Here is a 26,714-nt window from a genome sequence, read left to right on the forward strand (position 1 = left end):
ATTCGTAATTGCATCTCCAGAACCAATTCCCACTGGCACAGAGGAGGAGCTCATTATTTTTTTGGATGAATAAATGAATGGTTCTGGCATTATCCCTTATTAGCTGTGTGATCCTGGGTAAGGCATTTCATTGCTCAGGGCATGTTTCCACAGCTGGAAGGGTAATACCTCTGTTACGGATGTGCCAGGAAGCTTTAAGTGTAATGGCTGATGTGAAGTGCCCAGCACAGAGGCCAGCACGTGCTATGCTTTCCACAGGTGTTTATTCCAAATTTCTACTGCCCTTCACTTTTGATGATCCCAAATAATGAACTAAGATCAGCAGTTCCTACAGAAGCATCCATTTTAAAAGTTGTCTTTCAAAATGGACAGCAGTCAGTGTCAAGTAGCCCAGGACATATGTAGGTGGCCTTTCATCAAAAATGTCAGGGTCTGAGAATAGCAGGATGTCTAATTTGACCCTTTTGTGTTCCTGGGCAACTTCAAAGTAATATAGTTTGGGCAAAGGCCAAGCCAAGTGGGCAAAAGGAGGATCCTGAAAAGAGGCATGGAAATTGTCTTTGACCAAGACCTCATTTTCTCATTTTTTAGGGAACTATGAGGAAGGTCCCATTTCTTGTGTCAGTGTCAGTTGATTGGTGTGCTTTTGGGAGTTTTGCCTTAAAAAGGATCCCAAGGCTTCCACCTGACAGAAGAGTACCATGATGATTAGCAACGTCTGCCGTGAGTTTAAGATGGGGTGTTATGGCTGCTGTGCCATGAGATTTATACAATAGCATTCAGAAGGGAGACTTGCTATAGACTTTACCAATGTCAGGCATGACCCTTTGCAAGTTAATAGCAAAAACAAATAACCAAATATCCATGTTTTTCCCCTCTTTTAGCTTTTTGCTCTTAATAGGAACCATCTCATATTAGCAGGTCATGGTGGCCCTTAAGATCTTGAAGTAAATAGGAAAACAGATACTGACCCAGTGAAACTGATCACTATAACCCTTACAGAAATGCCTGGTATTGCAAGTTAAATGTACAGTATGTGATATTCCTGCCCACATTCTTTTGGCAAATATTTATTGATCATCTTCTATATGCCAGGCAATGTTATGGCTGCTATAGTGAACTAAACAGACAAAAGCACTTTTCCCCATGCCTTTCATTCTAGTGAGGGATGCTATTGACTTTTATTTTGGCTGTTATAAAAATTTGTCTATGATTTAAAAAAAAAAAAAAAAGACCTTCCAGCCACTCCAGAACATGTGGAGAAAAGGGAGGACTTTCTTACTCTCACCTGCATAATCTGGTCGGTTATGACTACACAACCTCTCATTCTGGAGTCCAGTCATCCATTTCACTTCCTATCAATGCACTTTCAGCTTTCTGCCTTGTGATATGCCAATGTGATCCACATAGATAAACCATAGAGAACTTGAATTCTCAGATGTTTCATCCCTTCTAATTTGGCCATAATTTGGCATAGATGTAAGTGCCCCACTCTGTATCTGTACCCTCACCCTAGGCCTTCTGTGGCCTAATCTATCTATGATCAGTTTCTAGAACAGGGTTTTATTCACTTTGGGAGTAACTGGAAGCTTTGGCCAAAGTTTTGCAAGTGTGTTTACCCTACTGACGTGATAATAAGTAAAATCTGTACCATTAGTTTGAGTCAGAGGCCCCAGTTGGACAGTTGAGCTTTGACCAGTGTAGACCTCTCATGCTTTCTATACTTGCTAGAGAAAAACTGCAACAGAGCCTTTGGCGCCTCAGTTCAGTTCAGTTCAGTCGCTCAGTCATGTCCGACTCTCTGTGACCCCATGAATCATAGCACACCAGGCCTCCCTGTCCATCACCAACTCCCAGAGTTCACTCAGACTCACGTCCATCAAGTCACTGATTCCATCCAACCATCTCATCCTCTGTTGTCCCCTTCTCCTCCTGCCCCCAATCCCTCCCAGCATCAGAGTCTTTTCCAATGAGTCAACTCTTCCCATGAGGTGGCCAAAGCACTGGAGTTTCACCTTCAGCATCATTCCTTCCAAAGAAATCCCAGGGCTGATCTCCTTCAGAATGGACTGGTTGGATCTCCTTGCAGTCCAAGGGACTCTCAAGAGTCTTCTCCAACACCACAGTTCAAAAGCATCAATTCTTCAGCGCTCAGCTTTCTTCACAGTCCAACTCTCACATCCATACATGACCACTGGAAAAACCATAGCCTTGACTAGATGGACCTTTGTTGGCAAAGTAATGTCTCTGCTTTTGAATATGCTATCTAGGTTGGTCATAACTTTCCTTCCAAGGAGTAAGCATCTTTTAATTTCATGGCTGCAGTCACCATCTGCAGTGATTTTGGAGCCCAAAAAAATAAAGCCTGTCACTGATTCCACTGTTTTCCCATCTATTTCCCATGAAGTGATGGGACCGGATGCCATGATCTTTGTTTTCTGAATGTTGAGCTTTAAGCCAACTTTTTCACTCTCCTCTTTCACTTTCATCAAGAGGCTCTTTAGTTCCTCTTCACTTTCTGCCATAAGGGTGGTGTCATCTGCATATCTGAGGTTATTGATATTTCTCCTGGCAATCTTGATTCTTGTGCTTCATCCAGCCCAGTGTTTCTCATGATGTACTCTGCATCTAAGTTAAATAAGCAGGGTAATAATATACAGCCTTGACGTACTCCTTTTCCTATTTGGAACCAGTCTGTTGTTCCATAAAACCCCAAACTTGTGACTCAACCTTGATGTCAGGTCAGATTTCACATTCCCAGTTGCCCCTTCCAGTCTCTTCATGCTACTCCAAGGCCCCAATGCAGCCTCCCAGGCGTGGCATACACAAAATGTCAACATCTTTAATTATTGTGGACAGGGAACAGGGAAGCAAGTGTGATTTTATTAGCCAGGACTCACTGCAAGTGATAGAAACCCAATTCAAACTGACTTAAGGAAAAAAGGAATTTTATGGTTCATATAACTGAAGAATTCTGGTTTTAGGCATGACTGAATTGTGAATCTGTTTCTCTTCTCTATGATGGAGTCACTCCTGGGCAGGCTCTCTTCCCTTGGTAGACTTATACTGCAATGTAAAAAGAGAACTTCTCTTTAATATGAGTCCCAGCAAAAATCTCAAGCCTTATGCTCATTGGTTCTTATTGGTCAGGCTAGGATCACATCCTTGAACCAATCACTGCCATCAGGGGATAAAATACATGGATAAATCTCCTTGAGATGGAACTGCAGCTCATTTCACCCAAAATTCTGGACTGTGAGTAGGAGAGGGACAGTTCCACAAAGGGAAACCAGGATGCCATTACCAGAGGAAGGGGAAATGTTTACCAGGCAGGTGGAACCATCCTCTAGAGCAATGGTCCCCAGCCTCTGGGATCTAATGCCTGTTGATCTGGGGTGGGGCTGATGTAATAATAATAGAAATAAAGTGTACAATAGATGTAATGTGCTAGAATCATGCAAAAACCATCCCCTACCCCAGTCTGTGGGAAAATTGTCTTCCACAAAACCAGTCCGTGGTGTCAAAAGGTTGGGGACTGCTGCACTGGAGACACTCTGCTCTGACTGTCACCAGCAAAGAGGAAGGTGACAACTTGTCATTTCTTGCAAAAGGGTTGGGAGAAAAACCACTCATGTCAGGTTCTAAGCAGGAAGGAGGAGGTGCAGTGGGAGCTACCAGCTCACATATTCCTGAACATCCGCCCATGTGCCATCTTGGGTTTATGTGCCCTGGGAATATGAACCCCAGATACTAGTTGGGACCATTTTACAGTCCAGATAACTTATTCTCCATCCTAAAATCTGCTGCTTGTCCTGCCTTAAGGCACCTCATTCATCTTCATCCATGGTAGACATCTGTAAGTTTGAGTCATAGCACCTTCTAGTACAGATAAATACTCTGAGCAAGGACATGGCTAGGAGCCATTACAAAGCAATGTTTGGCACTAACTGCTGCATATAATGTTTACTGCCTCTTTGCTGATTTTACCAAATGAAGACTGTTTCTTACTGATTCATTTTTATTATCATTATCACTGTCACAAAGATCATCTAACTCATTTATACTGCACTTGTTGTTGTAGAAGCTAGATGATGGTCCTTAAGGCTGATCCTGACTAGCAGCCTGCTTGGTGTCACTCAGGCTAGAGGGGCTATGGCAGTTCTGCTTCTTCAGAGCCCCTAGCAGTGTTCCTATCACCCAATAAATGTGAAGTCTGTTCCCTTTCTGTGCCACCTACTGAACTGTAAGTTCCTTAGCAACAGGGACTGTCTCTTTAACCCCCCAGCATCTCTTTTATTATAACCACTCAACGAATATTTGTAGAATAAGTGCTATGCTTATTCTTATGCTTAAGTGATTGCAAAATAAAGAGCATTAAGACATAGTCCCTAACCTTGAGAAGCTTCAAGTCTATTAATTACAAAAATAATCAATGATGACACCAACTAATGTTAATCACTGTTGGTGTTAAAGTGCTGTGTGCTAGATACTAAGGTAAGTGCTCTCCAACACTATCTCATTTAAAGATCTTGACGATCTCTCCCATATATACTACTACCCTTTTACAGATGAGAAGGCTGAAGTTCATGGAGTAAGCTAACAGCATCATTTGAAAATGGTGGAATCAGGATTTGAATCCAGATATGCTGAATTAAAATGCCATGTTTCTAACCACTGAAGTAATACTACCATTCTATAAAGGCAGGATGGAAAAAAATTGGGAGAAGGTGGAATAAATCAATATTCACAGGATCGTCAGAGAGTTCCCAGAGCCAATTATGATGACATCAAAGCAAAGCAAATCTTATATAAAGATGATGAGTTCGTCCAATTTTGTAACTAGTAGGGAAACCAAGCAGAGATCCAGAGACATGTTAATGACACTATCTGAAGACTCATGGAAATGTGCACAGGCCACCTGAAACTAGGAAGCACCTACTGTTCTCACTGGTTTTTTCCTCTAGGCTAGAAGAAAGGTTTTTTTCTCTACTGGAGGAAGTGACTGCATCTTCACTAAATACAGGGTCGGTGGGACTTCCCTGGCCGTCCAATAGTTAAGACTCCAAGCTTCCAATGCAAGGCATGCAGGTTCCATCCCTGGTTGAAGAACTAAGATCCCGCATGTTGTGTGGCCAAAAATGAATACATAAATATGAGGTCAAAAGATGGATGAGTCCTGCCCGTCACAAGTTTATTTTACATTCTCCCAGAATGTAAAGGGAAATTGCAAGATGACATTAAATAGAGATAGGGATCGTACTTGTGAAAACTATGTACACTTTGCCCCTTACCCCAAGCCGTTCTTTCTGCTGCTCTTTGTCGGCTTCCACATAGAGATCTGAGCAGAAGCCAAAGCAAAGGGTAGCCCTGGTCTGACAGCCCCAAAAGAGGTCAAGCCGGGAGGAAGCAGGTAGGATGGGTAGGGATCCTAAGCTTTGCTGAGGAGAGAAAAGCAAAGTGAGCTAGTCCATGAGGCCTACAGCCCAGTGGGTATCAGAGACCCAGGCATCTGGTTGAGCATGAGAAGCTTTCTTGCCAGGCGACAGGTAGGATTTCTGGAAACGACCTAAGGAAAAAGGTACCAGCAACTGCTTAGAGCTAGAACTGTCCAAGATGAGTAGGCTTGCAGAGCTGTGGCAGATGTTAGTGCTCAGCAACCAAACTGTGTTTAATGATCTCCTTTAGTCACTCAACAGTTTTCACATGTGGATGTGTGTGAACGTGCTGTGTGTATAGACTGAGCTGGGTGATGGGAAACCATGAAGAGATATGTTGCCAGTGGGAATCCTATGTTGGACACAAAGACCAGTAAATTGGCAACAGTGATACAGTACTGAGAAGCCCCCACCACCCCTACCCCTACCCCACCCCTGCCAAAGGGGCAAACAAAGGGAGCTCTGGGATTATAAGGAAGACAGAATTACAAAAGAAAAAATTATTCATGACGTTTGGTAAAGGAAGACTTTGTTCAAGGGGGCTACTGCAATGAAATTCTGTACTAGAAGAGAGAGACTGGGTTTGACTCTGAATGAAAAATAAAAGGGAAGTTTATAGCCAGGCGCAAGGTGTGGGTCAGTGGATGGAAGATCACTAAGAGGAAACATCAGGAGTAAGGGGACTTCTGGCTTACCTGACCTAATGTATTTTTACTGAAGACAGGCCAGGCTGATTACACTTCAGATGGAGCACAGTGGAGGATGAGGAATGTGATCAAACGTTGATGGTGATCAGATACTGAGGATGGGGATTCTGGCTAAATGTACTTAGCAGAATTCTTGCTAAAATTGGGCAAATGCAGAGACAAATGTGGAAGTACACAGATTGAGGCCACAGAAGAGCCTGAGTCGAGTTAGGTCAAGTAGAGGATCTTTGTCAATACCTATCCCAGTCCTGGTTGAAAAGGAGCAGAAAGTTAGCCAAAAGCTAAGTGAGCACTTAAGAATGACTAGGATTCACCCAGGTGAAGCATGGGAGTAGGAGCAAGGTGTCAGAGGGGCTTTTTGGAAGCACGACTAAAAATCAGGAAGTAAGAGAGAGCATGACATTTCTGGGAACTTCAAAAACTTGGTCTAGTTTGTGCTCAGAGGGAGAGGTAGAAAGTGGCAAGAGATGGTACCAAGCTAACTACCCTTGGAGTCTGGGCCTCATCCTGGAGTCAGTGAGGGCCTCTATCACTGGGTTTTCATTCCAGAGGAGGAAATTATCAGGACCCCTTACTGAGCTGTCTTGGGTCAGTAGCGACACAACTGCCAACAACAAAAAAGATGCTAGCTCTTTGAGAACACCCGACTCCATCCACACCTGATCCTCTTGCAGGCACATCCAAAGGAAGCACTTTGGCCATCTTTTCCTGGCCATTAAAACAGAGTCTTGGTGACCTGATATTATTAAAACCCTCATAAGTTGAGAAGATGTATTTTGGACCTGAGAGCATATCAAAAATCACAGAATTTTTCCAGCCTAATTTTAATTTAGTAGACTCACGTTAGTGGCACCTGAGAATTACTTGGGGAAATCTTTGAAAGAAATATTGATGCCAGGGCCACCTTCAAAGATTCTGATTCAGTTATCTGGGGTGGAGCTGGGTCTTGGCAGTTTTTAAAGATCCCTAGTGCTGTCAGGACTGAGAACAGCTGCAGAGCACAGAACCTAGCCACCTGAACTCCTGAGAAGGAAATGGACTCCCCTTCCATCCTCCAAGTCCTCCAGCCAAGATTCTCGGTCAACTTTGCACACTTTCCCAGCAGATCTCCAGAAGCTGCCTCTGTCAACTGCTATGACTGCTTCACACCCCCCTCCTCTTTCACAAGTAGATGCAAGAGGACCCTGTTCTAAAGCAGGCATAAGACAGCTGGAACAGGAAAGCGACCTCACCTACCCTGGGCACTCACAGCCATCAGCACCGTCTCGCTTCCCGGGTTGTGTTGTCTGTGCAGCACTGAGGAGCTTTGTCAAGGATTTGTTTTCCCCTGGATTCACCCGGAAACTCCAAACAGGCCTCATTAGCACATTACTCACGCTCACCCAAGCCCCACACATCACTTTCCTCCTCACCCCCACCTCCAGATTTTTCCTTTTTCTCTACTTGCTCGTTTATTCAGTGCAGTTGGGTTTTGTTCCCTGTGCCCCAAGAAGCACATTTTTGGAATGGAAATGCTGCTGGAAAAAAAAGCAGGTGGCTACAGGCTCCAGGGTCCCAGCCCATCGCCCCTCGTCGTCCTCCCCGTGAAATGCCGTCCATCAGGAGCACTGAGTGACAGTCCTCCTAAATACTTCCCAAGGTGCTGCCCTGTTTCGCTCCTTCCACACTGAGACAGCAAATCATTAACTCAGAGCCCCTGGGTTGTTTCTTGCAGCAATTAACAGCTGCCCTGGTGTTAATTCGCAATCGATAGTCTCTCGATGTTGCTGCTCTTACAGCTGTCGGCTTCTGAGGCCCACAGCACATTTTGAAAGTAACATGATGGGGCAATGAGACTGCCCCTCCTGAGCTTCTGGAAAGCCCTCACCAGGATTCCTGGGGAGATCCGGTGCCCCAGGGACTCAGCCAGCCAGCAGGGGGCCCCACCCGCCTCTTTCAGATGACAAACTCAGGAGACTGGCAGAACTGAGTTCCCTCTGCAGTGGCAGCCCTAGGGATATTCATGAAGCTTTTGTTTGTTTATTTAGGCTTTTCTGGAAGTCTTTTCTGTTTGTTTTGATATGGCTGTGTTTTTCCTTCATCTAAAAAAAAAAAAAACAAAACCAAAAAACTTCTCATTCAAATCAGTCTATGATTTTAATCCCAGAGCCACACAATTTCTCACATCTTGCCTGTGTTGCTTCCTCCAGCTCCCTGTGGACAGAATGAGACTCGAGAGGATGGTAAAATAATCCAACTGCCTCCCTGCAAGACAGGAGCCTGGATCGTGCCGGCCATCATGGCCTGCTACCTTCTAGTGGCAAACATCCTGCTGGTCAACCTCCTCATCGCTGTCTTTAAGTAAGAGAGTCTTTCTTCAGAACCCGTGGAATGGAGTAGGGAGACTGAGGCAGGAGGGGAGCATGATGTTGCGGAAAGCAAAGGTGTTTCTCACTTGATTCTCTCTGGTCTCTTTTTCAGCAATACATTTTTTGAGGTAAAATCAATATCCAATCAAGTGTGGAAGTTCCAGAGGTATCAGCTCATCATGACTTTCCATGAAAGGCCCGTTCTGCCCCCACCTCTGATCATATTCAGCCACATGACCATGATATTCCAGCACCTGTGTTGCCGATGGAGGAAGCACGAGAGTGACCCAGATGAAAGGGACTATGGCCTGAGTAAGCTTTGAGTGACAACCCCCGGCAGCTACAGAGCAGGAATCCCCACTGCTTCTATAAGCGATCATGCAGGACTACTGGGCACCTGGTTCCTCCTGCTTCCTGCCCACAGCTCTGATGACTTGGGAGGGATAGGGGGGTATGCTAGATGAAAAATGGTGCTGGAAAGAAGACAGGAGAGGCTGCAACTGAGCATTCTTAACCTCTCTGCTTTCTCAGTGAGATAAAACCAGACTCAAAAAAAAAAAAAAAAAAAAAAAAACCAGACTCCAGCAGGGCTGTCTTAGCACCTTCATAGGTTCTAACCTTACTTGCCAGACATCCCACCACAAGATATATCAACCACGTTAATATGCTCCCAATACTACTGTATATATGATTTAAGCATCTTGACATGCAGAGTTGTAGGTGACTAAGTCTGACTTTCTATGATTGTTTTTGGATCTATAGTGTTTTTAGGCCTTAAACATTTCCCAAGCCTTAGGGGTTGTTCCTATATGACTTCATGAGGAAACCAACAGTTTTTTCCATAATCCAAGGATAAAAAAGACTTTCCGCCAACCGCCTTCTAGCCCAGTATTTCTAAAAAGAGGTTCAATTGGGGGAATAATTCTTTATTACATAGAATTGTTCCACACATTGTAGAAGATTTAGCACATCCAGCCTCCACTCATTGAATACTAACAGCTCCTGCAAGTTCCTAAATGTCCCCTGGGTACACCCACTGTTAAGAACAGTGGGATCCAGCCCCATATAAGCAACCTCCTGTGGTTTCTCAAAGAGTGTCAAATAGACCACCTACACTAAATCCACTGAATCAGAGCCTTTAGGATTATGGCCCAAGAATTACCTCCAGGTGATTAGTAGTGCAACTAAAGTTTGAAACCAAAGCCACTTAATAATCAACTGTTTCTTTGGTCTGAAGCTTTTAACAACTTCTTTGACATAGCAATGCCTGACCTCTTTCGAGACATTAAAATTGGAAAGTTGGAGAGGGATTAAGAATTCCAAAATTCATTGTTCCCATTTGAAATACCCATTTAGGCAAGTAGAAGGCTCAGGGGAGAAAAGGTTCAAATTTCTCCTGGGCTCTTTCTACCACTGTATCAGTTACTAATTTGTTTACTTGCTATAAACAGAATACCAGATAAACAATAATACAAATATATAAGGTTTTACTTTACTCACCCAACATAAAGTGAAAAGGTAAATAGCCCAGAGCTCAATAATGACTCACTAAAGTGAAAGACCCCACACCTATTTTTAGACTCAGCTATTCCCTGTCACATTGTCTTGACTCAATAGCGAAATAGCTGCTGTACTTCCAGTCATCACATGTTCACGTTCAAGGCATAAAGAAGTATGAAGATGAAAAAAAGTAGAATCAACCACATACCTGTAGTTTATCAGGAAACCAAAATCTCTTTCCAATACCTTTGAAAGAAAAAGGTGATGTAGGTGGGGTGGGGATTGAAATGTCAACCCTTTCCTGCAGCAGAGTTTTTTTTTTTTTGTACCTTGAGCCAAACTGTGTTTCTTGGTTGCTGCTAACTTCAAGGAATGCTGGAAATATTTGGCTTTCCAGTCTCAATAGTTGGAAGAGGGAGGGGAAATTGGGTTACAAAGGACTTTTAGTAAGGCAAATGAACAATGTGTATCTGCCACACTCCTCAGCCCAGGAGTTTTTAATAAACCTTTTTCTACATAGCTTCCCTTTCCTTTATTTAGCTACATTGTTATCCTTACAACATATATTATTCTAACCAGTCTCTGCAGTAAACCAGGTATACTTAGGTGAGATTCAGAGGTCCATAATGGATCTAACACCCAGAAAGAGGACAATGCCACAAGTCAGCTGACCAGGTTTGGATTTAGTTTGAGTATCAGTGAAGAATCGAGGCACCATTCCCTAACCCGATTTGAGTTCGGAATGTCATTAGGCCCACGGATCAGGCTCATTGCTTTTACTTCTCTGCCTCATATCTCTCATCTTTTCCACAGAGCTCTTCATAACTGATGATGAGCTCAAGAAAGTACATGATTTTGAAGAGCAGTGCATAGAGGAATATTTCAGAGAAAAGGATGATCGATTCAACTCGTCCAACGATGAGAGGATACGGGTGACTTCAGAAAGGTGTGTTCTCTGGGCGCATGTCTCCTGGGGGTGTTTTATTCCATGGCATGCCTTATCAATTGGTTTTGTTTACAGGACCACAAAGGAAACAGAGATCCCTCCCCCCCTTTTTACTTTTTATTGTACAAGAAATCATTGAGCTTATGAGAGAACAGAACATTGTCTGAAATGTCTGTAGATCAAAATCCCAGACCTGTAAGTCCTAGATTTCTCCAGCAGGCAGTAGAAGTCGCCTTCTTGGACACTGGAGATTGTTGAGTCCAGGACAGGGCAAGAGTTGTTGGCTCAGACCAGAAATTAGAAAGTTCAGACCTAGACACAAACCAAGAGAGGCCCAGCCCAACTCAAGGCTCTCATCAAGTTTGTGTTTCACGTAGATCACTAAGCATCTTCTCCAAAGGTCAAGATGGTCCTCGGGCCTGGCTTATATGGGTGCTCAATGCCTTCTGAATAAACAACAGCAAGAGACTTGTGAATTAGAATAATTGTTGAGGGTGTTTTTTTTTTTCAAATTTTTTTCAATTCTTACAGAACAAGGTAAAAGCAAAGAAATAAAAGCAGATTTTTTTCTACTTACTTATTATACACTTTTAGATCTCACTGACCAAATAGGTTTATAGACCAGCAGGGCTGTGAGAAAAAAAATCTCAAAGAGAAGAGAAGAGAATACTTATTTAATAAATCTAACTTTATGCAAATAAATTTACGTTTTTCTGATTTTCCTCATTTTGCTGTAGTCTAATACAAACTTCATTCCAGGCTGGCATATTCTAGCATTTGGAGCACTGCTTTTCTGAAGAACACCCCAAGTATTATAAAACATTAGTGTAACTTTAAATTTTAAGCACTTGCAATATAAAGATGGCAGGAGTTACTTATAAATAGTGAGGAAAAGGATGATGCATTGATGACACCGGTTGATATATGACTCAGACTTTTAAGATTTGAGTCAGTCACGTCTAGTTTTCATGAAATGACATTTTGTCTGCTTAGCCACTTCATACATTTTCTCTAATGGCTCTGCAGAAAAGACACAAATAGCATTTTTCTATCCCTGGCCCATCATTTATTTAAGGAATGCAGTCTAGATAAGTGGTTATATACACACATGCCATTTAGTGATTGTATCCATAGGTACTAGCCAATATTAATGAAATTTAAAGCCGTGCACAGATTTTATACACATCTGTCATTACAAACTAGAACATTTTATGACGATATGATGTGAAGCAATTTTCTAGCAAACAGAGGAAGAAGCTGCAAATCTGAAGACCTCTCTCATGCTAAGGCCTTGAAAAAGTTATTTATTAATGGATGTATTAGCCATGTAGTTCCCATAAAATTGTGCCATGTGGACACATTGTCCATTACTCAGGCATATTTGCAAAGCGCATGTCCAGGACCCTTTGCAATGGCTTTTTGGATTCAGAAAACTGCAGACCTGGGAGGAAAGAAAGGTAGAGGGAGGAATATTAAGATGCAAAGAAGTCCTTGTCTCTCTGGGAAACTAGCATGAGAGGTGCAGACACCAGGGCGTGCAAACTGTGGCCTGTCTCAAAGCCCCTTTGAATGGGAACATGGAGCTAGAGCACCTCCACCTGAGGCTCTCACCCCACATTTACAGATGCTTCCAGAGACTTCTTCCCCAAGGCCCTCTTCCTCTCTGGGGAGTTGCCGAGCCCCACCCTTCAGGAAGGTGACCAAGATGAACAATTCCCAGAAATCAGGACAGAGTGCAGGGCAGCCCTCCCTGCAACCTAGGTGTTAGCTGACCTTCTGGAGTAATGGGGCCCAGAGGGCCAGGGTGAGTTCACAGCTAAGCCCAGGTGCCGGAGAAGTGACTCTAAGCCCAGGCCTCATTCTGCTTCTGTAGCTTCTGTCTGTGTTTATTTGAAGTTCTGCTTTAGGTGGTGATGGTGGTAGTTTTGCATCTGCAAAGGTACCAAAAGTAATGTCTTTAAACACTAGAATTATACTCAGTACAATAGAAGCACCATGAGGGGCATCGGGGAACAGAGATCAACCAAGGGAGGGAGGGGATCCACATTACCCATTTCCCTCATTCTCCAGGACATGTCCTTTCTAAGTGGAGCGGCAGGTGAAATCGGCTGTCCTGTTTGACATGAGCTAGCTGGCTAGCTAGGTGAATAGATAGATGGGTAGAGAGATGATAGGTAAATATGCATAAACTCACATTTGAATACATATGTTAAATTTATATAAGTTAACTATTCACATTTTATACTATATATTTTATACTTTTCTCCTCTTATTAGATAACCTCAATACAGAGATTTGAAATCAGAAAACTTGAGAGCTGGGTCTTTGCTCTGTTTCTTCCCTTGCTACTACCTTTAAAATTCAGTTAATTTATTCAAGTTTTACTTGCATGAATCTCTTTAGAAATAAAAATGTACTTCTAAAATTGTCTATTTAAATGGATCATTATTAAATTATATTTTTGTCACCAAATAGTATGTATAGGAAGGACCCAATACAATATTCAGGAGATCATTAACACCTTGGAGGAACTGATTCTGAGAAACCCTTGTCTTTGCCATTTTTATATAGTAACGACCATGATGTATCTAAAGCAATACAGTTCCAAAATATAGTGAGCTAATTGATTGTAACCAATGCTGTTACTTATTTGGGACAATATCTAGCTAGTAATAATTATATTAAAATAGCCAAAATTTTAAGCTGTTAAGCAACATTGGCAACTACCTTCTTTTTTTAATATAAATGTATTTATTTTAATTGGAGGCTAATTACTTTACAATATTGTATTGGTTTGGCCATACATCAACATGAATCTGCCACAGGTATACACGTGTTCCCCATCCTGAACCCCCCTCCCTCCTCCCTCCCTGTACCATCCCTCTGGGTCATCCCAGTGCACCAGCCCCAAGCATCCAGTATCATGCATCGAACTTGGACTGGCGATTCGTTTCTTATATGATATTATACATGTTTCAATGCCATTCTCCCAAATCATCCCACCCTCTCCCTCTCCCACAGAGTCCAAAAGACTGTTTTATACATCTGTGTCTCTTTTGCTGACTCGCATACAGGGTTATCGTTACCATCTTTCTAAATTCCATATATATGCGTTAGTATACTGTATTGGTGTTTTTCTTTCTGGCTTACTTCACCCTGTAACTACCTTCTTTTCTGAGGATGTTTTTACCCTGGCTTACAATAACCAATCCTTGGAGTTTGTGCCATCAAATTCTGTGCTCATCATCCTTTAACTAGTGGGTTCTGTTTCAATACGTGCATAGTGGGGCTTTGACTGTGTACCAGGCAATAAGGCAGAGCTCTGTCCTCAAAAAGCACAGTCTCACTGAGTTCTAGTGTACACCCAAGGCAGGAACAGCCAGAAACATCTAACTCACAGTTGTCAAACCTTAGAAAGCCTTAAAATCATCTGGAAAGCTTGTTACAAGACAGGTTTCTGGGCATCCACCTACATCCTTGGTTTCTGATTCACCGAGTCTATGGGGGGGCCTGAGAACTTGCATTTCCCAGTAATGCTGATGGTAATACTGCTAGTCCTGAACCACACTTTGGGGAACACTAATGGAATATAATGGACAAGCTTAAAGTCCCAAGTAGGATAGGACAGTGCAGAATTATTCACTGTGGAACATACATCAATAAAATTCAGTACCTTACATTTGGAACAGTTCTGGAGGTCATTAGCACAGATTGTGTGTGTGTGAAAGTCACTCATTCATGTCCGACTTTTTACGACCCCATGGACTATACAGTCCATGGAATTCTCCAGGCCAGAATGCTAGAGTGGGTAGTCTTTCCCTTCTCCAGGGGATCTTCCCAACCCAAGGATCAAACCCAGGTCTCCCATATTGCAGGAGGATTCTTTACCAGCTGAGCCAGAAGGGAAGCCCAAGAACAGACTACTTGTACCCAAAGCAGTGTTTCTCCTACACATCTGACCAGCAGCAATTTAACAAGCATGTGCTGAGCAGGGCCTGGGGTTGGAGTAGGGATAGAAGGACGTTGCTTTGAAAGAATGTATGATCCAGTTACACTCAGCCTCTATTTGAGCACCTTCTGAAGGAGGAGAAGCTACCTTAGATACCAGCCTCCTGAATAAATACAGAAAAAATTACATTCTACTCTCTCTGAAAGAATGTTTCACATATGGTAATATCACCATCATCTCCCATTTGCTTTATTTTTTCTAAACTAAATATCCCCAAATCTTTTAACCACTTAGCAGGTGTACAGCAGATCTTCCACTACCCTGCCCACTTTCTCAATATGCACTTTGAATTTTCAACATCACCCTTTAAATGTGGTATCTAAATGGAACCTAATTCTGTGTTAGAGTTAGAGCCTAGACTCAATGCCTTTATTCATTCACTTACTGTTTTTGATCATCTACTATGCTGCTGCTGCTGCTGCTAAGTTGCTTCAGTCGGGTCTGTGTGACCCCATAGACAGCAGCCCACCAGGCCCCCCCGTCCCTGGGATTCTCCAGGCAAGAACCCTGGAGAGGGTTGCCATTTCCTTCTCCAGTGCATGAAAGTGAAAAGTGAAAGTGAAGTCACTGAGTCGTGTCCAACTCTCAGCGACCCCATGGACTGCAGCCTTCCAGGCTCCTCCATCCATGGGATTTTCCAGGCAAGAGTAGCGGAGTGGGGAGCCATTGCCTTCTCCGGATCATCTACTGTATGCTAACCTAATACTTACAGAGTGCAACAGGAAAAGAACATGTAACAAGGGAAAAGTGAAAGTGAAGTAGCTCAGTCGTGTCCGACTCTTTGTGACCCCATGGACTGTGGCCTACCAGGCTCCTCTGTCCATGAAATTTTCCAGGCAATAGTACTGGAGTGGATTGCCATTTCCTTCTCCAGGGGATCTTCTCGACCCAGGGATCAAAGCCAGGCCTCCTTCATTGTAGACAGATGCTTTACCATCCAAGCCACCAGGGAAGTCCCTTCTGTAACAAGGGAAAGAACATAGTAAAATGGAAAGATTTTAATACTAATTCTGCAGTAACTAGCTGTGTGACCTTGAACAAGTTACTTAACTCCTCTGAACCTATGTCCCAATCAGTAAAATGGGGACATACCTGTGGTATTAATACCTAACTAAAATTTTAAAAGTTATTGAGATAACATACATGAGATATTATGTTTTAACTGGTAGTTATTATTTTTGGATCTACACATTTTATTTGCTGTGGGATTGCATTACCATCATAGCAGCCAAGTCATATCTTTGGTTCAGAGTGAGCCTATAATTAATTAAAACCAAGCCTTTTTCACATGAGATATTTCAAATATCTTCCAGCTTCTTCGGAAATGTTTGTTTCTAACCTAAAATCAAGACTTAGCATTCATTGCTATGAAATTTGTCTTTAATTCCACTTACATTTCTCCGGTCAACCTAGTGTATCAACCCATTTACTAAAATCACAATGTACTTTCTGAAAAATATTGTGCATCTATGTTTCTTTGTTAATCTAGATTATCAAAAGAGAGACAAGATTAATACTGAACCTCCTGTTAATTAATCCTGTCTCTTTAAAATACCCAAAAGATAGCATCAGCTTAATTACTTACGACTAAGCTGTTCTATGGGCTTCCCAGATGGCTCAGTGGTAAAGAATCCACCTGCCAATGCAGGAGACTCAGGACACACAGGTTCAATCCCTAGGTTGGGGAGATCCCCTGGAGAAGGAAATGGCAATCTGTTCCAGTATTCTTGCCTGGGAAATCCCATGGACAGAGGATCCTGGTGGGCTACAGTCCATGGGGTTGCAAAAGAGTCGTACATGACTTAGTGACTAAACAACAACAAGCCAGTCTATAATGCTGCCTAGAATTGATGTCACACTCCCATAATTCATAGAATCAGGAAGTTGAGTACTGAGAGTTGAGTACTGAGAAAACATTTCCTATCTGCAGTCTCCTGGCATTTCTTTTTATTTCCCTTTGGCTCTTAAGGGTCACCTAGATTTTCTGGTGATCACAGATGAAAGTTCTTTTCTGGTCCCTTTAACTCATTTAAAGCAGGTTTTGCAAACTGGTCACTCGTGGGCAACACCTGCCCACAGAGGGCTGTTGTATTGAGCTGACAGTGATTGTTAAAATTCACTCTGAAAGCCTTTGGCCTGGACATGCTCTCTTCTGCCACAGAACCTTCCACTGTCTCTTATGCTTTGCCTGCTTCACGTACTTAATTGATCTGCCCTCCCATAGGGATTTGGTCCTCAGACCCCTAACTTACAGCTTCTAGTTTATCCTCACCATCACCCTAGCTGTTGGGCTCCACTTTTCAGAAGTTTCAGTTTGAATTTTCTCCTTGACAATAACAATTTAGGCAAGCTGGAATATACATCATTCCTTGTTATCATCTTTTAATCTAATATTATCTTTCCCAAACCAATAGGCTCTATAGCCCCCTTTTTCCACTTTACCTAGATCCAAAAAGTATTAGACAATGACTATTAATAGTATTTTCCAGTTACAATGTTTCATAACAAAGAGAGAATAATTTAGAATATATGAAATTTATAAATAATCCCCAAATAGTGTAAGTCATAAAAGAGGAGCTTCAGTCACTTGCCACTGTATCTTTTTTTAAAGCTGATCTTTGCTATCTCCACTGATAGATCCAAGTTTAACTTTTCTCCCCTCTTTTGGTCCCAGAGTTAATTAGAAGGATAACTGGCCCAAAGGGAAGGGTCCTTGTCATCATTTAGTCACTAAGTCATGTCTGACTCTTGGCAACCCCATGGACTGTGGCCTGCCAGGCTCCTCTGTCCATGGGATTCTCCAGGCAGGAATACTAGAGTGGGTTGCCATCTCCTTCTCCAGGGGATCTTCCAGACCCAGGAATCAAACCCAGGTCTCCTGCATTGCAGGCAGATTCTTTACCTAGTGAGCTATGAGGAAAGCCCATAGGAAAGGGGTAGGTGACCCTAAAAGTTCACAAATTAAGTATCAGTCTATGGATAAGCAAGAGTTCACTTTAGCTGCTCTGCATCATTGTCTTTGATCTGAAAACCTGTATCAGTATACCCCTTGCCCCCAGAAGAGCCCCCACAACTGGGCTCATGTGATCTGAAGTTGTCTCTGCTCTTCATCCTACACCCATCCAACTGCTAGCACTCCAGGGAATATTTGAAATTTAGAACAGGCATGACCAGCCTGTTGTCTTTTTCCTTTTACCATATTTCCTTTAATTACATTTTGAGGTTATCAGAAAAAAAAAAAGAATTTTCTAGAAGGTAAACACACACAATACAATAATCCTTCAGTTCAGTCCAGTCGCTCAGTCGTGTCCGATTCTTTGCGACGCCATGAATTACAGCACGCCAGGTCTCCCTGTCCATCACCAACTCCCAGAGTTCACTCAGACTCACGTCTATCGAGTCAGTGATGCCATCCAGCCATCTCATCCTCTGTCATTCCCTTCTCCTCCTGCCCTCAATCCCTCCCAGCATCAGAGTCTTTTCCAATGAGTCAACTCTTCCCATGAGGTGGCCAAAGTACTGGAGTTTCAGCTTTAGCATCATTCCTTCCAAAGAACACACAGAACTGATCTCCTTTAGAATGAACTGGTTGGATCTCCTTGCAGTCCAAGGGACTCTCAAGAGTCTTCTCCAACACCACAGTTCAAAAGCATCAATTCTTTGACGCTCAGCTTTCTTCACAGTCCAACTCTCACATCCATACATGACTACTGGAAAAACCATAGCCTTGACTAGATGGACCTTTGTTGGCAAAGTAATGTCTCTGCTTTTCAATATGCTATCTAGGTTGGTCATAACTTTTCTTCCAAGGAGTAAGCATGGATTTCATGGCTGCAGTCACCATCTGCAGTGATTTTGGAGCCCCCAAAAATAGTCTGACACTGTTTCCACTGTTTCCCCATCTATTTCCCATGAAGTGATGGGACCAGATGCCATGATCTTCGTTTTCTGAATGTTGAGCTTTAAGCCAACTTTTTCACTCTCCACTTTCACTTTCATCAAGAAGCTTTTTAGTTCCTCTTCACTTTCTGCCATAAGGGTGGTATCATCTGCATATCTGAGGTTATTGATATTTCTCCCGGCAATCTTGTTTCCAGCTTGTGTTTCTTCCAGCCCAGTATTTCTCATGATGTACTCTGCATATAAGTTAAATAAGCAGGCTGATAATATACAGCCTTGATGTACTCCTTTTTCTATTTGGACTCAAATTCAGACTTAAATTGAAGAAAGTAGGGAAAACCACTAGACCATTCAGGTATGACCTAAATCAAATCCCTTATGATTATACAGTGAAAGTGAGAAATAGATTTAAGGGACTAGATCTGATAGAGTGCCTGATGAACTATGGATGGAGGTTCATGACATTGTACAGGAGACAGGGATCAAGTCCATCCCCATGGAAAAGAAATGTAAAAAAGCAAAAAGGCTGTCTGAGGAGGCCTTACAAATAGCTGTGAAAAGAAGAGAAGTGAAAAGCAAAGGAGAAAAGGGAAGATATAAGCATCTGAATGCAGAGTTCCAAAGTATAACAAGAAGAGATAAGAAAGCCTTCCTCAGTGATCAATACAAAGAAATAGAGGAAAACAACAGAATGGGAAAGACTAGAGATCTCTTCAAGAAAATTAGAAATACCAAGGGAACATTTCATGCAAAGATGTGCTCGATAAAGGACAGAAATGGTATGAACCTAACAGAAGCAGAAGATATTAAGAAGAGGTGGCAAGAATACAGTAATCCTTAACATATTGCATGTTGAAGTTGAAATTTTCTGTGCTGCCAGAATCTTCTTTTGAATGCCCTTTTCCTTATCACTTTGGCTGTTAGAGGCTGGTTGTCTTACGACCTGGATTTCTTTTTTTAACCAGCCTATTGAGTCCCCTTTGATGGTCTTCTGGCTGTTGCTTTCTTGGCCTCCTGGGAACAAGAACCACCTCATACCTTTCCAGGTTTCTGTTGGGTGCCTATTGTGATTGTCTCTTGAGTTATTCTGAAATAAGTCACACAAGATCTGCAAATTTGAAAGAAGGAAAGAAAAATAAAGTGTTCCTCCCATACAACATCTTTCTTTCCAAATTCCTTTTTCTTTTCTTACTTAGTCACTGCCATATGTATCTCCTTGAGGATTCCTTTTGATCCATAAAATCTTATCATTCTTATCTCCATATGATCTCCTAAGTTATTTGACCAGAGTCAACTCCTGGAAACTACCCCTATAAGCCAAAACTCTTGATTTGTTTCTCATACCTATTTATATCTGTAACACATGCCCATTGACAAATTAACTTTTCGAGAATTCTTTTTAAAGTTTAAGGGAAGAACTCTCTGTATGGAACAAGCGTATGTAAGTTTGACTCTAGGAACTTTCATATTTTTTATAACTCCTACATTAAACCCCTATCACTTATATCAGTGACCTAACTGACGTACAGTCAAGTCGTTAAACACATCCAGGATTCTGAAAGAAAACAGATCAAACAGTCTTTTTTTTTTTTTTTTAATTCAAGTCTTACATTCCAAACCACCTCAGAGCCCACAGGACAGTTAAGATTTGGTGAAGAACAGCTCCTTGACCTTGTTCTAGAATGCTTTTTTCCACTAGCTCTACCCTCTGGAGCCATGCTTCTTTTTCTTTGCTCTTGAGGCTCCCACTGTGCACCTCCTTGCTTTCCCGGAGGACCCCCTTCTTCCTTGTACCTCCTCTCTTCCTCCCATTCCTTAGGATCCTTAGTGTCTGGGTTCTGTTTATTCCCCACAACTAAGTCCTTACTCTTTCATTGCCTCTTGGTGCCTTAGCTCAGCCTTTCACCTGCTAGTTTTCTCTGCAGTGTTGGATTCTGGAACTAAAGTGAGGTAGGGTGCACAGGGGGGTCCCCACAGTGCAGGGAGATATCTTCCCATGCTCAAACCAATAACCACATGCAGTTGTACTCAGAGAACATCTTTATCTCTTTCCATACCAACCTTGTATACACCAGACTCCAAGAAAGGACAGGAGAGGGAGGAAGAAAATTATCCTGCCTTTTGTAACTCTGCCAACACTAGAAAGCTAGGTGGACTCAGTACCTAAGTATCCCAAACAAAAATCCTCATTTTACAGAAATGTACCATCTGTCCCACTCCTGCATTTAATGAAGTAGTATTTTTATCTACTTACCGAAAGCGTATTCCATTGCAAAAACGAACTGTAATACTTGCAAATTCCCTAGGATAGATGATGAAAAAGTCAATTGTAAGTCTCTAAGACACACAAAATTATTATTGTAAGTAATTTGTTTCTTGGGCTACATGTATACCACAAAACAAGTGAAATAGGAAAAAGCTGAATTTTCTTTCTGAATCATCTACACTAGCTGGATGAGTAGCATTGGGTTTGCCAGATACAGAATTGCTCAGTGTACAAGTCTTTTGGAAATATACCTGAGCATTGTGGCAGAGTGTGCCAAGACCCTAGAGGTGCCAAACTGGCTATGGAGCAGCAGAAAGGAGCAAAAAGGAAAAAAAAAAAAGTCTCTGAAGCAGGGCTCTTGAGAGCAGTCCGGAAACTTAGACTGATGAAGGGAAACTGAGAGATAAAAGAGCAGAGTGAGTTGTGGGGGTGCGGGCGAGGGTGTTGCAAAGGTGAGAGACTCACATATTCCCACTCTGGCCAGCAGAAGAAGTAGGCTTTTATACATGTGTGTGTGTGTGTGTGTGTGTGTGTGTGTGTGTTTTAAAGCTATAGGTCCCTCAGAGAGAGAAACCACAGGCCTCTTACATCTCCTTCTGGCATTGAAATATATATTCTTCACTGATAGAGGTGCTGCTATTGTTAACACACCACCACCACCATCACAACAATTGGCGGGACCTAGCTCTAATTCCTATCATCTTTTGTAAAGCATGCAGCCATGTTCCTTTTAAGGGTCAATGGTCAAGTAATTTGCTGTGCATATTGGAAGAATTGGGAAAGTATCTTTATCCTCTCAAAAAAAAGTTGTGAATAGATCTTATTTAGATTCTCCAAGATTTGCCTTTTGACATTTAAAAGTGAAAGTTTAAGCTCAAACCAAAACTTGGCTTTGGTTTGTCCTTTCCAAGTTAATTTGAACAAGTGAAAAATATGGCACAATTTTATTTTAAATATGTGGTATCTGTCTTTATAAGTAAATGGCCTAGCAACCCATTAAACAATTGAAATCAAGTTCGTCACAGTGATTTGTTCAGTGAGCCTTTCTTGACATCTGGCAGGTATTGGGCTGGCAACATGGAAATGCAAAGAGGAATATGAGACAGATCACACCCTTAAGAATGGGGACTATAGAAATAACTGGGATAGAAAGCACCTGGATCAGCTACCTGGAAAGACAGAGAGAGGCGTAGGATGATTTATTGATAGCCACTCTAGAGTTTACCACAAATTATGTAATCTTGGCTAAATTTCTTGATATTTGTTTATCCTTTATTAATGAAAGGATCGGGTTAAATAAGGTCAACCCCAGGTGACTCAGTAACAGGACCATATCAGTCCCTTTGGAGGCACTACTTTCTAAAAGGATTGTTGTGAATAAGAACAATAACAAAAGATTATTATGTATATACAAAATAAATATAATCCCAGTCCATAAAATACAAATTTTACATGTACACTACTGTAAGAATAGCTACATTCTACAATTCTACTGCAAAACTGGATAAAGTCATCCAAATTTTTCCATCTCATTTTGCTGGTGACTGTTAAGCCAACATCCTATCCTTATTTAGGTCACTGAACCCTGCCCCAAGCCACAGTGAAGCCAGGAGGGTAGGAAAGAGTGGGACTTTGGCCCCGTTCCACTTCAAGACCTCCTTGCCTTAATGTTTAGTTGTTGGGACTGAGCATTAGGTTTCCCCGAGGGAAGGGGGATTAGTAGCCAGAAACTGCTGGATTCAATCAACTCTCAAGCCTTTTCTAGCTTAGAAAGATTGGAGTTCTGTGATTCCCAGGGACAGGGTCACAGCCATCCTCTCCTTTCCACCCCTTCTCACTACCCACACCCCCTCAGTTCCCCCCAGTGGGACAGTGATGGCGCCAAGTTGGGGCACAGTTCTAAGCCCCTCTGTCCCTGCTCCACAGCCTCGTGCAGAGAAACTACCCAGAGTGACTCTGGTTCTCTCTTCCCGCCCAGGGTGGAGAATATGTCCATGCGGCTGGAGGAAGTTAACGAGCGGGAGCACTGCATGAAGGCCTCACTCCAGACCGTGGACATCCGGCTGGCGCAGCTCGAGGACCTCATCGGGCGCATGGCCACAGCCCTGGAGCGCCTGACGGGTCTAGAGCGGGCTGAGTCCAACAAAATCCGCTCGCGGACCTCCTCGGACTGCACAGATGCAGCCTACATTGTCCGCCAGAGCAGCTTCAACAGCCAGGAGGGGAACACCTTCAAGCTCCAAGAGAGTATAGACCCTGCAGGTGAGGAGACCTTGTCCCCAACTTCTCCAACCTTAATGCCCCGTATGCGAAGCCATTCTTTCTATTCAGTCAATATGAAAGACAAAGGTGGGATAGAAAAGTTGGAGAGTCTTTTTAAAGAAAGGTCCCTGAGCCTACACCGAGCTACTAGTTCCCACTCCGTAGCAAAAGAATCCAAAGCTCCTGCAGCCCCTGCAAACACCTTGGCCATTGTTCCCGACTCCAGAAGACCATCTTCATGTATAGACATCTATGTCTCTGCCATGGATGAGCTCCACTGTGATATAGACCCACTGGACAATTCCATGAACATCCTTGGGCTGGGAGAACCAAGCTTTTCGGCTCCAGTACCTTCCGCAGCTCCTTCAAGTAGTGCCTACGTGACTCTTGCACCCACAGACAGACTGCCAAGCCGGAGCATTGATTTTGAGGACATCACCTCCATGGACACTAGGTCTTTTTCTTCAGACTATACCCACATCCAAGAATGCCAAAACCCATGGGACACTGACCCTCCAATGTACCACACCATTGAGCGTTCCAAAAGTAGCCGCTACCTAGCCACCACCCCATTTCTTCTAGAAGAAGCCTCCGTTGTGAAATCACATAGCTTTATGTTTTCTCCTTCGAGGAGCTGTTATGCCAACTTTGGGGTGCCCATGAAAACAGCAGAATATACAAGTATTACAGACTGTATTGACACAAGATGTGTCAATGCTCCTCAAGTGATTGCTGACAGAACCACCTTCCTGGGAGGTCTTGAAGGGAAAGTGGAGGAATCGTTGTGCTGCCATCCCGAGCGAGAGGCAGAACTGAGTCACCCCAGCTCTGACGGTGAGGAGAATGAGGCCAAGGGCCGGAGAGCCACCATCACAATGCCCCCCCAGGAGGGTGATAATTCAGACAGAACCCTGTCCAACAACATCGCAGTTCCCAAGATAGAGCGCGCCAACAGCTACTCAGCAGAGGAGCCAAGCACACCATATGCCCACACCAGGAAGAGCTTCTCCATCAGTGACAAACTCGACAGGCAGCGGAACACAGCAAGCCTGAGAAATCCCTTCCAGAGGAGTAAGTCCTCCAAGCCAGAGGGCCGAGGGGACAGTCTGTCCATGAGGAGACTCTCCAGAATGTCTGCTTTTCACAGCTTTGAAAGCAAGCACAACTAAGCCTTCTAATAAGCTTTGCAGGAGGCTCAAGAATCCAGCCCTCAAATTCTCCCTGAAATTCACCTGTTCCTGTTTCTTGAAACTCACCTGCTTTATTCTTAGCTGAGCAAAACAAGTCATTCCTTGGGAGTTGTTAACTAAAATGTGATCAAGAAAACATTTGATCTGGCCCAGTGCAAAACACAGGGGATTTAAGTCATGTTCACACTCGATGGGTAGGGAGGGGAAAGAGGGAAAAGAAGGGTTGAGATGAATGTGTAGAACTAGTCATTTCAGAAAGCCATGAGCTCTGGGAATGAATGGGACATCAAGCATGCTCCATGCCAGGAGGCATCTTTCCATTTCTGACCATTATCAAGAGTTTTAGGATGCAGGGCTAAATTGCAAAATAAAATAAAGTAGCCAGCATACAAATGAGATATTCTAAACTTCAATTCTGTTTTCTTTTCACATTGGCTCCATCACTGGTGACTGATGAAGAGCATCCTTTTTATTCAGTATAAGCCGGCAGCAAGCAGTTCTACCTAACGTCCCACATCCTTCTCATGCCAACACTTCTGTAATTGATCATTATAAAGAAAAAACAAGGTAACAGTCATAGTTCACCTGTCTCTTATATATTCATTTCTGGTGCCACAACTTTTATCTCTTTTGAAGAAAATAAAGGGAAAAGAAATGCCTTTTTGTATTGCAATCAAAATGAAAGAAGAGTTGATGTTAAAACCAATTGTCAAGTGGTTTATTATATACAGTGGGCATTCAAGTATAGCCAAGTAAGCTCAGGATGAATGTAATTAAATAATTTTATATTTTTTAATTTATTTTATATCTCACCTATCATCAATGAAGCCACTCACTGAATATATAATAGTGAACTTTAAAAAAAAATAGTAGGCAGAACTCACCTAAAACTGCCGTATGAGATACTGCTATATTCTCACCATCTATGTTATGTGTGATGCTGCTGTGTGACCATCATCATGTGTATGAATCCACCATGTCTTCTGAACACCTCCAGGATGTAACTGCCAATTTTCCACACCACCTGTCACATGACCATTTTGTATATGAATATCTGGTTACATGTGGATATTTTCATACCTAGACTTTTGCCATTTAATCTGAGCTCAGCATAAATTTAATTGGAGTTTTTCAAGGGCTGGTATCTTTTTTATGGAAATGTTCCAAAGCACTTTTTAGGGAAGTTTCAAAACCATAAATAACCTTAGAATTGACTGAGAGTTTGGTATCAACCCAAGCCATCAGTAGCAGGCGTACCATGAGTATTTTTCTTATACACAGAGCTATAAAAAAGATGGAATAGACTAAAGTAGAAAGCAAATAAACATATAAAGAGTCTTGTGGTATATGCTGCTTATATGCATTTACACAGAGAGACATGTTAATATATAGTTTATAAACATATAGAGCTTTCTTAAAAGGCTTGGACTTTTCTATCATCTTGAGATATAACCAGGATTTTTTAATATCCAAGGAGTTCCATGGAAAGAGTTAATTATATTAAATTTTGACATGTTGAAATTATAAATTTTTAAAATCCCTATGACCTTAGCTTTTCCTTGTACAAAACTAGAGTTGCCAACATGACTCACTGCCTTCCCTCTGCCTCTTTTTTCTGCGGAAGCACTTGCTATCATGACATCTCATTTAGTCTGGTTTCTCCTGCACAAAGAGATTATTTCAAGCACAATCAGAATAGATGTACGGTTCTAAACCAGATAGTATTAAGGATTCTCAAATATAGGCATACACTTCTAGATCAGAATCTGGATTTAAAGTGGCATAAAGAAATCTTTATCAACTCTTTGGATTCCTATTTGGATTACTGATTTTAAGAATAAAAATCTTTAAGGAAAAAGACTTAATACTTCCTGGTTATTTTGTTTTGCTATAGTTTTGAATTCCAGATTTCTCATTTTGTGAAATCAAGTGAATACATGGACAAAATCTCTAGCCTTTAAATATTTAAAACAAAAACCAAAATCTTCTGAACAAGCTTTTCAGGTGTAGAGACAATGATGTTGCTGCATATAAAGAATTAAACAATTCCATCTTCACTCCTTGGATTTAAGTGAGCAAGAAACAAGTCACCGGAGTCCCTCATATATAATTGCTCTAGAAACTATATTTTTACTGGCCATTTCCCCCTCA

The 26,714-nt window shown here is 42.3% G+C and overlaps 1 protein-coding gene across 2 annotated transcripts in view; it reads left to right on the top strand.

Moving 5' to 3' along the window:
* Positions 1-25,236, top strand: part of TRPM3 (transient receptor potential cation channel subfamily M member 3) — a 596,910-nt gene extending 571,674 nt beyond the window's left edge. For both annotated transcript variants that reach the window (XM_069574093.1, XM_069574094.1), the window contains 4 exons: positions 8,332-8,482; positions 8,603-8,802; positions 10,804-10,936; positions 23,090-25,236. In XM_069574093.1, the coding sequence (XP_069430194.1) occupies positions 8,332-8,482; positions 8,603-8,802; positions 10,804-10,936; positions 23,090-24,542 (1,937 nt within the window). In that variant the 3' untranslated portion in view covers positions 24,543-25,236. The remainder of the gene's footprint in view (positions 1-8,331; positions 8,483-8,602; positions 8,803-10,803; positions 10,937-23,089) is intronic.
* The last annotated feature ends 1,478 nt before the right edge of the window (positions 25,237-26,714 follow it).

Source organism: Ovis canadensis, chromosome 2, assembly GCF_042477335.2.
Source record: "Ovis canadensis isolate MfBH-ARS-UI-01 breed Bighorn chromosome 2, ARS-UI_OviCan_v2, whole genome shotgun sequence".
Taxonomy (NCBI): Eukaryota; Metazoa; Chordata; class Mammalia; order Artiodactyla; family Bovidae; genus Ovis; species Ovis canadensis.